Source organism: Rattus rattus, chromosome 5 (genome assembly GCF_011064425.1).
Source record: "Rattus rattus isolate New Zealand chromosome 5, Rrattus_CSIRO_v1, whole genome shotgun sequence".
Classification (NCBI taxonomy): Eukaryota; Metazoa; Chordata; class Mammalia; order Rodentia; family Muridae; genus Rattus; species Rattus rattus.
Genome location: NC_046158.1, coordinates 136,656,027 through 136,671,491, shown reverse-complemented (window position 1 = coordinate 136,671,491; position 15,465 = coordinate 136,656,027). Strand labels below are relative to the sequence as shown.

The 15,465-nt window shown below is 48.5% G+C and overlaps 1 protein-coding gene across 2 annotated transcripts in view; it reads right to left on the bottom strand.

The window, feature by feature from the left end:
• Nucleotides 1-1,758: 1,758 nt before the first annotated feature.
• The window catches only part of Rpn2 (ribophorin II), a 46,007-nt gene continuing 32,300 nt past the window's right edge, over nucleotides 1,759-15,465 (bottom strand). Inside the window, exons 11-18 of one of the 2 annotated variants that reach the window (XM_032904625.1) lie at nucleotides 14,161-14,275; nucleotides 12,003-12,197; nucleotides 10,902-10,988; nucleotides 9,013-9,108; nucleotides 7,472-7,547; nucleotides 5,856-5,985; nucleotides 4,501-4,548; nucleotides 1,759-2,100 (exon numbers count right to left, since the gene is read on the bottom strand). In XM_032904625.1, the coding sequence (XP_032760516.1) occupies nucleotides 2,088-2,100; nucleotides 4,501-4,548; nucleotides 5,856-5,985; nucleotides 7,472-7,547; nucleotides 9,013-9,108; nucleotides 10,902-10,988; nucleotides 12,003-12,197; nucleotides 14,161-14,275 (760 nt within the window). In that variant the 3' untranslated portion in view covers nucleotides 1,759-2,087. The remainder of the gene's footprint in view (nucleotides 2,101-4,500; nucleotides 4,549-5,855; nucleotides 5,986-7,471; nucleotides 7,548-9,012; nucleotides 9,109-10,901; nucleotides 10,989-12,002; nucleotides 12,198-14,160; nucleotides 14,276-15,465) is intronic. The other variant, XM_032904626.1, reaches the window with a different exon arrangement.

Below are 15,465 nucleotides of genomic sequence, written 5' to 3'. Positions count from 1 at the left end.
AGAGGAAACTTGCCTCAACAAACAATCCTTAGGGGTGAGGGAGATGATTCATTACTGGCTGTGAAACTATGAGGACCACAGTGCCCATAAAAATGCCAGGCACGTGCGATTCTTATAATCCCAGTAGGAGGAGGAAGAGAGAGGCAGACTTGGGGTCTCGTTAGCCGGCCAGCCTAGCCCACCTGGCCTGGTGGTGGTGAGCTGCCCCACGTGGATACTGGGGACTGATTCTGGGAATCCTCTGTAAGAGCAGTGTGTGCTCTTATCTACTTTGGCCCCTCAAAATCCAGGCTTTTAAAATATAAATTCTCTCAGAAAAGAATTTTTGTGTGTGTCTGTGAATGTGTTCGTGGCGACCAGGAGTTAACTTCAGACACCATTCTCCCTTGTTTTTTGGTCAGTTTCTTACTAGCCTGGGGCCTATTGACTGATCAGGCACGAGCTCTAGGATCTTGCCTGTCTCTGCTTTTCCAGTGTTGAGATGACAAGCATACTCAGTGTTTAGCTATGGGTACTGGGATCACTTTTCTAGCCCAAATGTTAACCACCATGGATAAAACAAAAGACTTATAGGCCAGTGCACTGGCTTGCAACCCTCGGGAGAGGTGAGACCTCAATTGCAGAATTCTAGATAGAACTATCCTAGAGTTCTAGAATCTCTTTCCCTTCCCCAACCAAAACCCTGATTTTCTTACCACAGCAAAATCTACTTAGGCTGGAAAGCAACCTTTATACCCCAAATTTAACAAGACTCTAAGGTGTAGCTCTGTTTGGTCTGGATCCTATATTTCTCCTGTTTCAGTTCCCTGAGTGAATTACAAATGAATGGTATCACAAATGTATCCTGCTTCAGTAGTATTAAAGACAACAGGCCAAACTAGTGAAACACATTTGTGTGTATGGGTTTGTGTGCACGTGTGTGCGTGTCTTGATAAGGCAGAGCCTCTCTGTGTACTCCAAGATAGGGGGACTCCCACCTCGCTGTAGGAGTGTTGGGATAACAAATGTTTACTCAGGAAGTCAGTGCTACAGTTTGAATTAGAGTCCTTCCAAAATTGGGAAAGAAATCCCTAATGTATTTCATTAAGAGGTGGGGTGGGTCACACAAGTGTATGGATTAATACCTTTATTTGGGCCAGGGGAATTAGCGAGCTGCTCTTTTGTTACTTTGTCCCTTCTGTCACTGGGAACACTGAAGCGGCATCAACATCATCTGGAAGCAGCAGCCTCTCTCACTACTTAGCAAATCTGCCAGTGCCTTCAAGTTCTTGGAACTGTTGGGTCTTCTTTCCATCCATCCATCCATCCATCCATCCATCCATCCATCCATCCATCCATCTCTCTCTATCCACACACCAATCTCTTATTACTAAACTATCCATCCATTTTATCGCTTATAAATCATCTTATTGCCTATCAATGGTCTATTTTACTGTTTCTAAATTACCTGCTGCTTGGTGGTATTTATCACAGAGGGCATGGACCCAGGCAGTCAGCTTTATTTACCGAGACAATTTCAACCCTTCTCTATACACCAAGCCCAAGCGCTCAAGCCAAAAGCCTTGAGCAGGTATTTGTGGCTAAACACAGGAGACTCTCCAGAGACAAGCATGGCTCCTACAAAGTGCCTGCTACTGGAGCCGAGAGGAGACAGGCCTTTTCTAGGCCACTTGCAGTACTGTTAAGAAAGGGGTGAGATGGACCAACTGAAGACTGCCGAGCCCTCCTCAAATGACACTTGCAAGGCTCCATCAACACTGGGAGTCCACCATTCTCTTTATTCCAAAGCTGATGAATTACAGATTTCAACTTTTCAAATACAACCTCTGGGTAACCTGGGATATTCACAGCATCTGGCCAGGCATCACAACAAAGGGACAGACAATCTGGGTCCAAACATATCTGTTCAGTGAAGCAAAAAGTGAGAAACAAACGTGTAAGCACAGCTCGACTTTTCTCTCTTTAAATAACAGGTATTTCCTCTTTTCCTATTCTGTCCCCCAATTCTTCCTTCCACACTCTGAACTGTCTCCACTCTTTGTTAAACGTCCATTTCCGCCTTCAGGGTCTTCAAACTTCTTTTGGAACTAATGTGCTGTTCTGGAAGAAAACAAAGACAGACATACAATTACTGATGGTTTAAAAGGACAGTTATAGTTCTTAATGGGGACAACAGGGAGACTAAGTCATTCTCCCCCCTGGAAGACTTTATCGACAAGGGGACAGGCCCGGCATCTACTGGCTCCATTTGTAAATGCCCTGTCTCATTTAAAAAAAAAAAAAAACACACAAAAACCAAAAAACGCTGAAGCCCATGACGACTTGAAAACCATGACGTAACCTGAGGACTAGGGAAGGAGCATGGGAAAGCACGGGGAGGAGGTAATTCCAGGCACACCCTCACAGTACAGGCCCAAAGAGGGAAGACCTCAGTGAGAAGGAATCAGTTTCACCCTGCCAGCTGGCTGCGTTCTTGACAGCACAGACTCAGCAACGAGCCTAACACAGAAAATGGAAAAGGGCCTTGGCTCATAAAACCACTGTTTTGTTTGTTTGGTCTTCCTTCCTTTCTTTTTGGTTTGTAGGCTAGTTGCTGGTTGGTTAGTTTTGGTACTTTTTTTTTTGTTATGTAGCTGGTCCCAAACTTGTGATCCTCCTGCCTCAGCCTCTTGAGTGCTAGGATAGTGCACTTTTCAAATGACAATCTCTGCCATTCTCTTCCCACCATTCCCTGTGGGTAAAGAGCTATGGAAGCTCGAGAGGAAATGTATAACCAAATGCAACCAGGTAAGAGCAGCAAGCACACAGCAAGCGTAAACAGAACAGAGTAGGCAGCGGGCCACGGTGAGGACTGGAAAGATTCGATCAGACTCACAGAAGGGCAGGCTTCAAACCAACTCATGAAGCAGTCCTTAGGAAGGCATGTAGGCACCGGGCTGGGTCCTACGGACCAGTATGTGTGCCTTTAATTCTTTACCAGTGCTCACAAGTTCCTGACATTAGGGTTGTGCCTGACAGTGTCTAGGCTGGAAGGACAGCAAGGGTATGAAATGAGGTAACAGAAATCAAAACCCCACACCTTGGTCAACAACTGAGACTCCATTATACTCGCTAAACCATGTGCCCTTAGTCGGCAGCACTGAGCCACACGGGATAAGCCTGCACATGGGGTCCCAGGCCCCACAAGTCCCAAAGGGTCCAACAACCAGGAAAGCAGGAGAGGTCAGAGCAAAGAACAAAAGAACTTGAATGTTGCAGAAAGAACCAGTTCTGAAGGGAAACCTCAGACAGCAACTAAATGTAGGCCAAGCAAAAGAATAAGGCCAGGACCCAAGGGTGGGCGAGGGACAGCTGGGGTGCAGGGGAGCACTCGGGACCACAGTCTACCTTATTAGGGAGTCACATGACTGCATGCTTATCTTTGCTGGTTTGTTCAGCATCTATTTGTCCTACAGCCCAGGACGGTACTGCACTCCTGATCCTCTGCCTTCCTTCCAAACGCTGGGATCACGGGTGTAAGCTACCATGTCCAGCATTACACCTCACTGAAACAGGGGAAAAGCCATTTTCTCTCTGAGTTAAGGACAAGGTGACCCAGCTTAAGCTAACACTGCACTGAGAAAGCACTAAATCCTATGTATTTGTTGACTTTTCCCATTTCCAGAGGATTAAAAACTAGGTGTGCTGGGATTTGCTTCATTTCTTTGGCAGGGAAAGTTATTTGTAAGACAAGGGATAAAAGGAGACATGATATGGAAACTAAAATCCCTCTCTCCTACTTGTGGTGTAAGGTAGGGGTCAGCCAACCACGTCACACAGGCCCCACCTAGCCCACCTCCTCCAGGCTGGGGAGATGGTATTTCTGGGTGCTGCAGTGCTGCAGGGAGGGAGATGAGTGTTGATGTACTGGACAAGGACATTCCACAGAGCCTCTCGCAGGCCCCTCACCTACAAGAGCAGATCCATGAACCAGCACCCCACCCCTGCCCTTGCTCCAGTCCTGAATGAATTTGCTTCCCCATCAAGAGCCCTTGAAAGGGGGGCTGCTGTGTGCCACCCCTGTGCTCCAGGTTTGATTATGCTGCTGGCTTCAATCCGTGGTCATCAGTCACTCACAACTGACTCTCAGCCATGTTTCCGGAAAGGCCTACAAGTAGTGACAAGGTGTGCCGGGAGTTGCCACGGGACCATCGCTTTGTGAACCAAGTAGTCAGGGTGGATGAGGGCCCTGTCAGGAAGTCCAAGCTGGACTTGTTTTATCCTCAACTCCTGTTCTTACTCAGAGGGGCTACTGTATAAATAGCAGTATCCCCTGGGAAGGCTGCCCTGGGCCAGCCACAACCTCATTTAACAAGTTGTAAAACAGCCTCTGAATTCACCCTGGTAGAGGGAGTGGTGGGGAGAACGAGCAGGTGGAAATGGGACAGTAATTGGCATGCACGAAGTGGGCAAGATGGGAGAGGGAGCCTGCCTCTGGGAGGAGTCACCCTTCATCTTTACCGTAGTGTCCTATATTTTGCCAATCTACTGCTCTGCTCTGCAGCGATCCTGCCAAAGGAAAGAGGTTTGAGAATCAAGAAAGGACAGTGAGAGAGACAAGCTGAGGACACACATGGTAAACCAGACCAGAGCTCCTGTCAAGGCCGGTCCTTTTCCCAGGCAGCACAGGCTGTCGGACTTGTGAAGAGGAGAGGGGTGAAGAGCCACCAGGCCTCTAATGAGAGCCACAGTCTTTCCAGAAAGTGCATGTAAGTCGGGCTTCCACAGTGGGAACATCTGCTGCATGGACTCTACAGGGGATGGTTTTCTCACACTGCTCTTCCCTTGACTTCATTGTTCTTGTGGACAATTTCCAGAGAAGAAAGAAGTTAACGGACAGAGCACGCACAGCCAGCCTTCTGGCTCTGGGAGCCCAGACTGGCCACTGACGGAAAAACAACCAAGCCCCCGCCTTCCTTTTCTGGATGCAATGTGCAGTGTCAGAGGTGAAGCAGCTACAACCAGACCCACTGAGGGCAGCTATGGCAGGACCCAGACTGGCCCAGAGAAGTCAGGGACGTTTGCACAGGAGCTCATGGTGAGGCACTCAAAGCTTACAATGAGACCCCCCCCCCCACCCAGTCATTAGTGGTCTCTGTGGTAACACCCATCCTGGATTAAACAGATGTAACTGGCAGCATGTTTAAGGGCATGCTTCTGAGTTCCATTCTGCCAGGAAAAGTCCCAGAGGGGAGAAAGCAGGGTGAGTCTGAAAATGATTTCTTTCAAAGGTGAAAGCAATTCTGACCTTTTCTTATTGGCCTTTGCGTGGCTGAAATCAGTCAGGTTCTATAAAGTCAAATCAATGGGAAACACCTATGTGACATTTAAATTTGCCTCCAATTCTGTTCTGAAAGTCAAGCTGCCACTACTTCAAGGTCTGAACATTTGTCTGCCTCTCACACTGGCCATCGCTGGGTTGCCATGCCTACTCGATTGCTGAAGGGCAGAACGCAGACCTGCAGATGTGGGGGAAGAGCTCTGGCACCATCCAGGGCTCTAGCAGAGGTGCCATTCTGGGGGGGACAGGAGGGCAGGGCAAGGGGGGGTTTTTACACCACATAGCTAACACATTTTCTCCCTTGTTCTAACGTGAGGACACAAATTACTGTGACTTCCAAACATCTACAACTGGTCACTAAAGCAACTTTCTCCTTTACAAGTCCTGTTATGGCCTCCCTAACGGGCTGGAGGAAGGTCCCCAAGGAGGTGAATCATTCTGCCACATACCTTTGTGGTCTCACAGCTAGGCTGGCACAGTGCCCACACAAATGTCTCTTATCCCACCCTGGAGCTTGGTCCATCCCCAGCCTCACCTCTTAACTGCCTGCTGGGCCAGCATTCGGTTGCCAGCCAGAAATGTCACAGTGCCCAGGACGGCCAGGTACTTCAGGGTCTGGAACATGTTGAGCTGAGTCCAGTAGACATACATGAGCCCCAGCATTGCTACAAGAAATGTCATGACATCCAATTAAAGGGAGCAGTGACTGGGGAGGGAGTGGGGAGCAGGGCGCTGCACCAGAAGGGTCAGCGTTTCCAGGCAGCTTTTCTGTTTAACTTTCTCATCTTAACACCCACAACAGACGACACTCTATTTGCCTTTGAGCTTTCTTTACCAAGAAACTGAGAGGTGGAACTCTGACTTCCCCCATGGTTACCTCTCTCTGACCTACAGGCCCCACCCACTCTCCTTCCTCCATGTGGGGTTTTGTTTTTACTTTCTAATATTTGGGGTAATTTTAGGTTTCAAATTCTTAATGAAAACACCAGGACATAAGCCAATTAGTCATTTCCTTTTAATTAGAATCATATTAAGAACAATTTGCCACTGTGGCTTGGAAGTGAGCAGAGGCCTAGGAAGGCTCAGCGGAAAGGGCTCCGTGAGACCCAGACACTGAGAGTCCTGGTTTGTACAGGCTCTGCCCTCACCAGCTTCCAGCTTCCCCGAGCCCAAATTCTATTACCATCAAATGGGTTAGAGTTCCTGCCCCAGTTACCCCTATCGGGGTTGAATAATGAGACTCAAGCAAGGAAATACATACAAAAGCTCATTGGCAAGGAATGTCATGGCTTGAAACACATTTCTGTTCAGGTTTTGCTCCGAGCCTGGCCCAGGAGGGCTGTCGTTCAAGTCCTAACTAAGCAGTCGAGAAGGGTCACCCTGCCAGTTCTGCCCAGGATGACAGATGAACCACCACAGGGGTGCTTGAGCGTTTTTGAGGTCAGGGACCAATGTGAGAGTCTCATCAAAGTTACAGATGCCTTTTCCTCAAACATATTTCCAAGTTTGCCTGGAAAAAGTTTCTCGTATGGACCCCTGGAGAAGCCATGTGCTATGGATGCAGAGCTGACGACGCCTTAAAGAGGCAAAGGAATTAGAAACATTAATTTCCTAGGGAGACGCAAAGGTTTGGCAATGCTGACATGACTCGGCAGCTTACTGTCTTCTGCTTAGGCTGTTTAGGGTCTACATTCTCCAAAACACGAGGGAGGACAGTGTGTCTGATCGAGGAAGGGGCTTCTATTACTGTCCAGAGAGCTGCCAGCAAGTATGAAGATCAGTGTGGTGGGGAAGATGACCTTTGCAAACTGCATTAAATGCTCTCCATCCAGGAAGACGGCTCAGTGCAAAGACGCGCTAAGTGAGTAATCTCTGGAAATGAACAGGGCTATTAAATGAGGGTAAATGGCTTGCCACAGCCTCCCAGAACAACGAGGCTCAATAGAATGACAGCTGTTGTAAGCTGACAGGCCAAACAGGTTTATCATCATATTAACTGTGCTGAAAGGCCAGGAGGAAGAGGGAAATGTTGTGCTATTAAGCCATTACAGTTAATAGGCTGTGGGCCTACTTAACAGGGCAGGCAAACTTAGCGTGGGCAGGCAAAATGTCAGAGGAGGTTAAATGGAATTAGCGGCCTGGGGCACTTACCAGCATGTCCCAGGTGAAAGATAACTGTGCTAGGAGCAAAGGTGAAGTTGGAGACATTGGCTCCAATCCGGATCCACTGAGTGACAGAGAAATACATGAAGATTAGAATGGGAAAGCACAGCGACACACATTTTGCCAACACTGATCTGAGCCCCAGAGCGTCAAAGCTCACACACACTAGAAGGACAGGGACTTCCCCAGGTGACAAGCACGCCGTTCTAATTCCTTAGGAAGAACTGTCCCTTCTTCCCTCTGAAAGGTCAGAAGCTGCGTCCATTAAAATTGATTGATATTTCCACTAAGTTCTCTGGGAGTCCATACCGTGAACCCCAGGCAGCAGGGGCATGCTCTCAGGATGGAGTCTGTGCTTCCTGAAACCCCATCGCCCCAATACAAAAGCACCCACACGCCAGGTCTGCCTGAAGGCTCTGTAGTTTAACATTCCTCTTTGTTGGACATCAACCAGTTAAACAAAGCAAAAGATTTAATTGGTTAAAATATATGAATTGAGTCTGGCATTAATTTCATGGCAATCTGGAAGTAGAGGCTGGTGATCTCTGTAATTTCAAGACCAGCACTGTCTACACAGCCAGTTCTAAGATATATAAAAAAATTTTTTTAGGGGGAGGAGGGTTCGAGACAGGGGTTCTCTATGTAGTCCTGGGTGTTTTGGAACTTATTCTGTAGGCCACACACCTAGCCCAAGACAATCATTTTTTAAAAATGAACATAAACCAGGTGTAGTGATACACATCTTTGGTTCCTGTACTTGGGAGGTAGAGGCAGGCAGATCTCTGTGAGTTTGAGGCCAGCCTGGTCTGTGAAGTGAGTTCCAGGACAGCCAGGGCTGCACAGAGAAACTGTTCAAAAAACAAACAAACAAAAAAACCCAAACCCAAAAAACTCATACACGTACACACGTACACACACACACACACCCCACTATTAAAGTAGGAACCTCCTTCCTTTACATTCTCCATGTCGTTTCCTCCTCAGAGCTGACCAACACTAATCCAGTCTTAACAACTTTTCCACAAAGAGATTACACTGAATTTACCTAATCTCCTTGCCAGCCTTTCTGTAACACCAGTTGGCATCAGTGTGCAGATCTGTCATTCTGCTAACAGCTGGCACACCATTCACTAACACCTCTTCTAAGTGGCCCTCCATTCCCTCTAGCTTCATGCTCCCAGGAGATCTGGAATGCACAGCTTGTTCTCCATTCTTAAAGCTATCAACACTGACCTCCATTTTCTTTCCCACACCTGATCTCATCTGAGCACTCCCCCAGAGGAGCTCAGATGCACACTGGTCACTGTCGGCAGGAATTTCCTCATGCACTGATTAATGGATGTGTTTACCTGGCTCTTTCCCTACTGTGGGGAACTCTGCTTATTCTAAAACTTTCTGACTTTCAAGTCACAGCTGCTGGACCCCTCCAGAGCTGTGCTTGGGCCAGAGCACAAAGACATCTTTTGGAATGACCACATCTGTCCTGCCTGGAGCCAGATACACTGCCCACACTAATTATGGTGACTTACCAGTGCAAAGAGCAGGAGCAAGGGCGAGAGGATGAGGGCCGTGAATGTATTGGACACCACAGTGGGGGGCCTCTTCTCAGGCTCTCGGAACAGGTGCTGACGAGAGAGGACACACCGTCAAGTTTCAGAATATGCCCTTTTCAGCTAGAACCAAATGCCAACGACTGTGGAGAGGAAATGCCTCCTAGAGGCCAAGCCTTTGATTGGCCTGATGCTATTCTCTGATTCCAGGTGTCTGTGCCCAGGACACTGTTCTGGTTCCAGCCAGTATATGCTAACCTTTCTCCTCAAAGACGCTTTACCATTAGAGGCAGGAGAATGCAGACCACCCAGGGACACCTGGCTGTGTCAGAAAGAAGGCTCTGGCCTAGGGGTGGCTTGGCTGTTACACCCAAGGACACCAGACTTCAAAAATGTTCCTGGGTTCCTAGGTCATGTTACTGCCCTGCCATATCTGACCAACAGTAACTGCAACCCCTTTAAAGCCCACCAGGGCCTCATTACAGAGGGTCCACCCTAGCTCACTCTTTCCCAGTCACAGCTCTAGAGATCATCTGGACAGCCTCCTTCACCAGTTCTGTTTAACTTCTAGAGTCAAGTCAGAAAGCCGGAGAGCTTGTCTCTGAGACGTGTTTCATCTTTTCCTGAGCAATCAGACACTGAATTCTGAGCCGCTCACCTCAATGCATGGGATAGCAGTAGTAGCAATGCACTAGGAGTCCACAGACTATACTTGGCCCTACACGATGTTTGGCTGTGAGACTAGTGGCATGATACTCTGTGCCTCAGTTTCTAAGAAAAGAAATGGGAGTAGGGAGAGCCATGGTCACTCTGGTAGGCTTGAGAAAGATCCTGTGAGGGGCAGATGAGCTGTGACCCTGTACACCCCCATCTTTGCAAGTATCTGTTCTTCATGTATAAACTATGGCCTCTCTCCCACTTGCCAATGAGCAGCCAGCTCAGCTCCAGAGGGAAGTAGCTCCTCTGCTGAGGCTGCAGTCCCCATGTCCTCACCGTGGCTCCTAGTGCTGTCTGTCATGACTGCCTGCACCTGCTCTATCCTGCAGCCCACCCAGCCCCCTTCCTTGTCAAAGAAAATCCTGCTAATCCTAAACGATGCCACAGAACATGACATGGACTTAGAAAGAATCCCTCTCCCTGCCCTTTGAGGCCGTTCTTATTTTATTGCGGGGAGCCTAGGATCCTCTTGCCTCGGTCTCACCAATGTTGGGATACAGGCGTGGGCCACCACACCTGGCTATCACTCAGTATGTCAGCTGAGCAACGAGAGCAGATGCTTCTCTTTTCACACTTCCCTCTTACCACTCATTCAGAAGTGGGCTCCAGGCTGCTCCTATGACTGAATCTCACCACCACAGACAGAGCAGTGCACTGTGGGACCTACATCACTTCCTTGACAGCACTGTTTATTCTATGAAGGGTTTCAGAGACATTCAAAAGCCTTTCCTTACTTATCTATTTTGGTCCTCATAACCTCTGAAGGGCTGGGCTGGGCTGGGCTTGCTTATTTTTCGTCACAAGGAAGGGGAGTGGCTTGAGAATCTGCCCAGGGCAGTGAAGCCCTGTCCCCAGGTGAGTTCTCAGCTGTTAGTCTGACTTATACGGTGGCAGAGAGGATAAGAGCGAACCCTACTCATGTCTCAGACTGCCCAGGGGTGTCTGCGATCTAGTGCCATCTGTGCTGTGCTTTCAGCTGGAAGATGGGACCATAACTTGCTCTGCCCAATGTCCAGAGCGGTCAGGTTCACACCATAAAGCACCACATGCAAACGGGCTGAAGGGCAGGGGCCACAGCCCAGAGTTTGCAGTTTTCTCTCCCTGGGTCCATTGCAACCCTAGGGTTAGTAGAGAACACCTTCGGACTTTACCTGAATTTCCTGTTTTGGGGTAAAAAGGTTCTGGGACAGCACAGTGGAGGGAGCTTCTTCTTCAGGGAACTTGATAACCACATCAGCCTGAGAAAACAAGACTAGTGTTAGAGGTCTAGGTAAGAGGCCAAATCAAGCCCACGACTGAAAAGGCTCTCCAAGTCCAGTCACTTCTCATCCATTAGCAGACAAATGGAGGTAATGAAAATCTCAAAAACAAACCCAGCATCAGCCAAAAGTGCCTTTTAGAGCAAGGATTCCAATTTCCTACTAGCATAATGGGCATGCCCCCTAGAGCTGCTTAATACAGAAAACCCCAGTTGGTATACTGGCTGCTCCAGGTGCAATCAAGACACTGCCAGGTATCCCTGGGACGTGTGATTTAATCACATTAAAAAAAAAAAAAAGGTACAAAACTATCAAGTCCAGGAGAAGAAAAGGAATCTTGAAAGCAGCAGGAGAAAGAGGCTGCTCGTTCATCCTGCATGGGCAGTCCTGTGACTGTGCTAGCTGCCCTTTGCCACTTCCCAAACCCATCACTTCCCGCTCCTTCATCACACTAAACGCTCAGAAGCCTCCTGTCTCCGTGAGACAGGCTGAGCTTCTCTGGAGGCAGTTCCCTCACATCATGCCCAGATACTAGTCCAAGAAACCCCATGGTTCCTTACTTAATCCCTTGCTCCAAAGCTGTGTTTCATGTTTCTGTCATGAGAACTATAAAAACAGGAAGGCCTATAAGGGAGAACCATGAAGCCTGTGGTAGAATCACATAACCGCTGGACATTATTAACTAGTACCCTGCACACCCAGTTCACTCCCTGCCCTGTTCTTCTCTTGGCTATAACAGATCAAAGGCCAAGTCCATATTTATCCATCTATGTATGACCCAGTGCCTTGACAGAACCAGAAAACCTCTTTCCGATGAAATAATTATAGAAATTCATGGGAAGTCTATATTTCGTTCGTTTGCTTGGTCAGCACTTACTAGGCATCTCCTCTGTGCTAAGGCCTCGGTGTGTGACCCTCTGTCTCACTGTAAGGCTGTCCCTGTGCGGTGCGGCAGCACCACAGCCCTCACCTAGACGCCTCTCAGGTACGTACCACATTCCAGAGGATGGGGTTCTTCAAAGTGGCGTCCCCGATGATTAGGTAGAGTGTGTAAGTGCCAGAGGCAGAGTCGAACTCAATCTTCCTTTCAGAGGTGTCCAGTTCAAACTTATACACATTCTTGTTATCCGGCTCAGCAACAAACACCACTTCCTGGCCAGTCTTCTGGTTATGAAGTCGAACAAATGTCTGGAGAGAACAAGAATCCCAACTCATCAGAGGGCCCAACACTGAGTCAGCCAGGAATAGAGTTCTACTCTTCTGTCACAGTGAGAGCTCTGGCTCAGGCAGATCTGCTCCTCAGAGGGGAAGGAGCAGCCATGTGACCCTAGTTCCTACCCCAGGGACAACTTTCTGCTTGAATAGGAGGGAATCTTGACTTAGCTGTCCAGCAATGCTCAGCGACTCGGAGGCTGAACGCCCATTTGCTCTCCTGCCAGCTCTGGCCACTCTGCTGCCCAATTAACTTCACCAGAGTGGAGAGGGAAACGAGGTGGGACAGCACGAAGCTCACTCTCAATTTCTAGTGTTTCCAGCTCAAGATGTAGCAGTGGAGGCTCTGCTGTCAATAACAAGGCAGAGTTCTAAGGGGACAGAGCTACCTGGTGTCACAGAGAGCCTGGCTCTGAACACAGCAACCGGCTCCACCACTTAGTAGCTGAGTAGGTCACTTAACCCCCTTGCACCTTGACGTCTCCATCTTTAACAAAGAAATATTAACTATGTCGTGCCTGTGTGCATGAAGCGCAGAGCCTGGGAGGCAGGGCCACTGGACCGCCAGCCACTGTAGCTGCCCAGCCTCAGTACAGTGGCTCTGGGTATAGGCAGTTATGGCCTAAGAAACTAAGGTCTTGCCAATGTGCTTTAGACCTGCAACAAAATTTAATATCCACACAAGGCTTCCCTTTCAAGGGCTTTAAGGCAAAGAATTCAACAGATATGTGGTTGGCTCCAATTTATTGAAGGCTAGAGCATTAAATGAGTTGCCATAGCAACAGTTAGCGCTGGACCGGCACACAAAGCATAAATCTCATTTGTGAGTCCACGCATCAAGCTATTGAGGGAAGGGAGCCCACAACGCAGAGCATCCTGACTCCAGCAATCAATCTTGCCCAGGGGTGGGGAGAGGATGCCTGTCTTCCACCTGTACTGCACACTCAACTGCAAAATGTCATACCACCAAGTCACAAATCACAGAAAGGACCTGGGAGAATCCAGACAAAGCCCCATTTCCTTACATTATCGTCCTTACTCCCCCGCCCCTGATTTAGTCTTCTCACTTCTTTTCATTTTCTTCCTCGTGTGATGTGGCTGGCAAATGTCCCTCTGGGAGAGAACTGGGAAATGCTGGGAGGCTGACGTGCTTAAAAGTCAGTTTAAGCACAAGTCCTGGCTGAGTTACCTGGAGTTAAAGATGCAGCCAGGGCTGCTCAGTGGCACGGGTGTACACAGCACCTCTGGCTACAGGAAACGGACTGCGAACAAACACACTTCTGCAGCCATGGGGGCTTGCTAACATAGAGGACAGGACACCAAACAAAGTCCACCAGCTCTGACGATGTCTGTGTTTCAGCACTCAGAATATTTACCTAACCACATATGTGACACGGTCAAGGAGAACTGAGAAAGACTAGAGAGATGGGAAGCTAGGGGAGGTGTCTGAGGACAGCCATTCCTGGGGGAAATGGTTTGAAAATCTTCTTAGTGCCTTTAAAAAACACACTCTTGTGTGTGAGAGAGAGCGGTCTGTGCACAGGAATGGACATGGACGGTAGCGTGTGAGAGAGAGCGGTCATAGAACAGCCACACTGCCAGATGGCCACAGCAGAGCTACACAGAATATGAAGGAAAAGCATATTTCTCTAGGGAACTTGAGCTTATCTTCCTGCCTCACTACCTAATGCTTCTATGACTACACATCTGAGCTGCTGAGCTGAGCTAATCTTTTTCCTTTTTCTAAAACCGTGTGTACTTCAGTCAGTGGGTCACAATCTCTACAAAGGGAGAAATGGGACATGGGACAAGCTGACCGGACTGTCAGGGTACAGTCAGGCTCTGCAAACAGGAATGTGACATTCGCATCTGTGTCAGAGCACTGCTCTGGTGTACATTCGATTTCCGGACAGGAGAACAACAGGGACCGCTTCCTGACCTGGTGAGGGGTGAGCTCCGCACCGGTGTTCACATCTACCAGCTGGAAAAACAGGGCGAAGTTCTGATGGCTGTCTGCGATGAATGTGCCCTTGGCTTTGGCTGGGTAGGTCACCCTGAAAGAGATTATTTCATATAAATATCAGCCAGTCATCTCATAGCATCTCCCTGTCTGAAAACAGGGACAACACAATAGCCCAACCAGTCCTGTCCCATTTCACCACTCCATGGTGGACAACTAACATACGAAAATATCTGCGGCCTAGAGGCAAAGTAGATTGAGCGCTGTACTGAAGAGGCACTTTCTTTTCTGTCTTTGTTTTATTTGTTTGCTAGGTGCTAGAGCTAGAACTCAGGGTCTCATGCATGCCAGGCAAGGTCGACCAGAAAGGTTGACCAGACCACTAAGCTTACAACCTCAGCTGCAGGCCAGGACTGAGAAAAGCACAGAGAAACTTTGAAACAGGGTCTGGGGAAACGCTCTATGAGAATGTATAACTGTATACCTCCAAGCCTTACTTCAATGACCACTGCTCTTAACTGGCCCAGCTCAGGTGCAGGGAGCCTATGTGCACACCACAGGGCTGGCAGAATGCAGAAGGACAATCACGGGTTGATGCCAGCAGTAGTGAGGCTGACAGGAGCAGAGGCTGGGGTGCAAGGCTGGGCTTTTCTTTTTATGCATTGTTTCCTGGACTGCCTAGATTTATTTTTCTGCTGTGAAACTGGCTTTAAAAAGACATTTGTTTGAAAGGCAGACCCGGTGAGGAAGGCTGTGTTTCCATAGAGCTCTCCTGGGACTTCAGAGGAAGGCAGCCAAGGAGCAGCGACCGGTTACAAAGCTCTCACCTGGCTTTGTTATACACTAACTCTGCAAACCACGTTTCCAGACACTACTGTAGAGCGTTCTCAATAGTGCTCTTATCCCCACTCTCACCGTGGGGACAGAGTCCAGCTCCAGTGACTCACAGGCAAGAGCTTGGTCTAAGCTTGCCTTGCCTTCAAACCAGCTTCAGGGTCACCTGCCTTGTCAACAGCCCCTCCATCAGAGTAAAGTTGAGATCTGAACTACACCAAAGATACAGACAAGCTACTCCCCACTCCTCCCCAGACAAACAGCAGTCTAGGTGATACTGGTGAATAGTCTTCACCAGGCATCCCAGCCAACCCTGATCAAATGTTAATGGCTGCCATTCACTTCAGCACCACATGTATTAAAAACCTGCCATGCACGATACAGGATACAGAGAGTATTATCATGACTCTCGTGCAAAGGTAATATGCAAATTTGAAGTGTTCCATACTT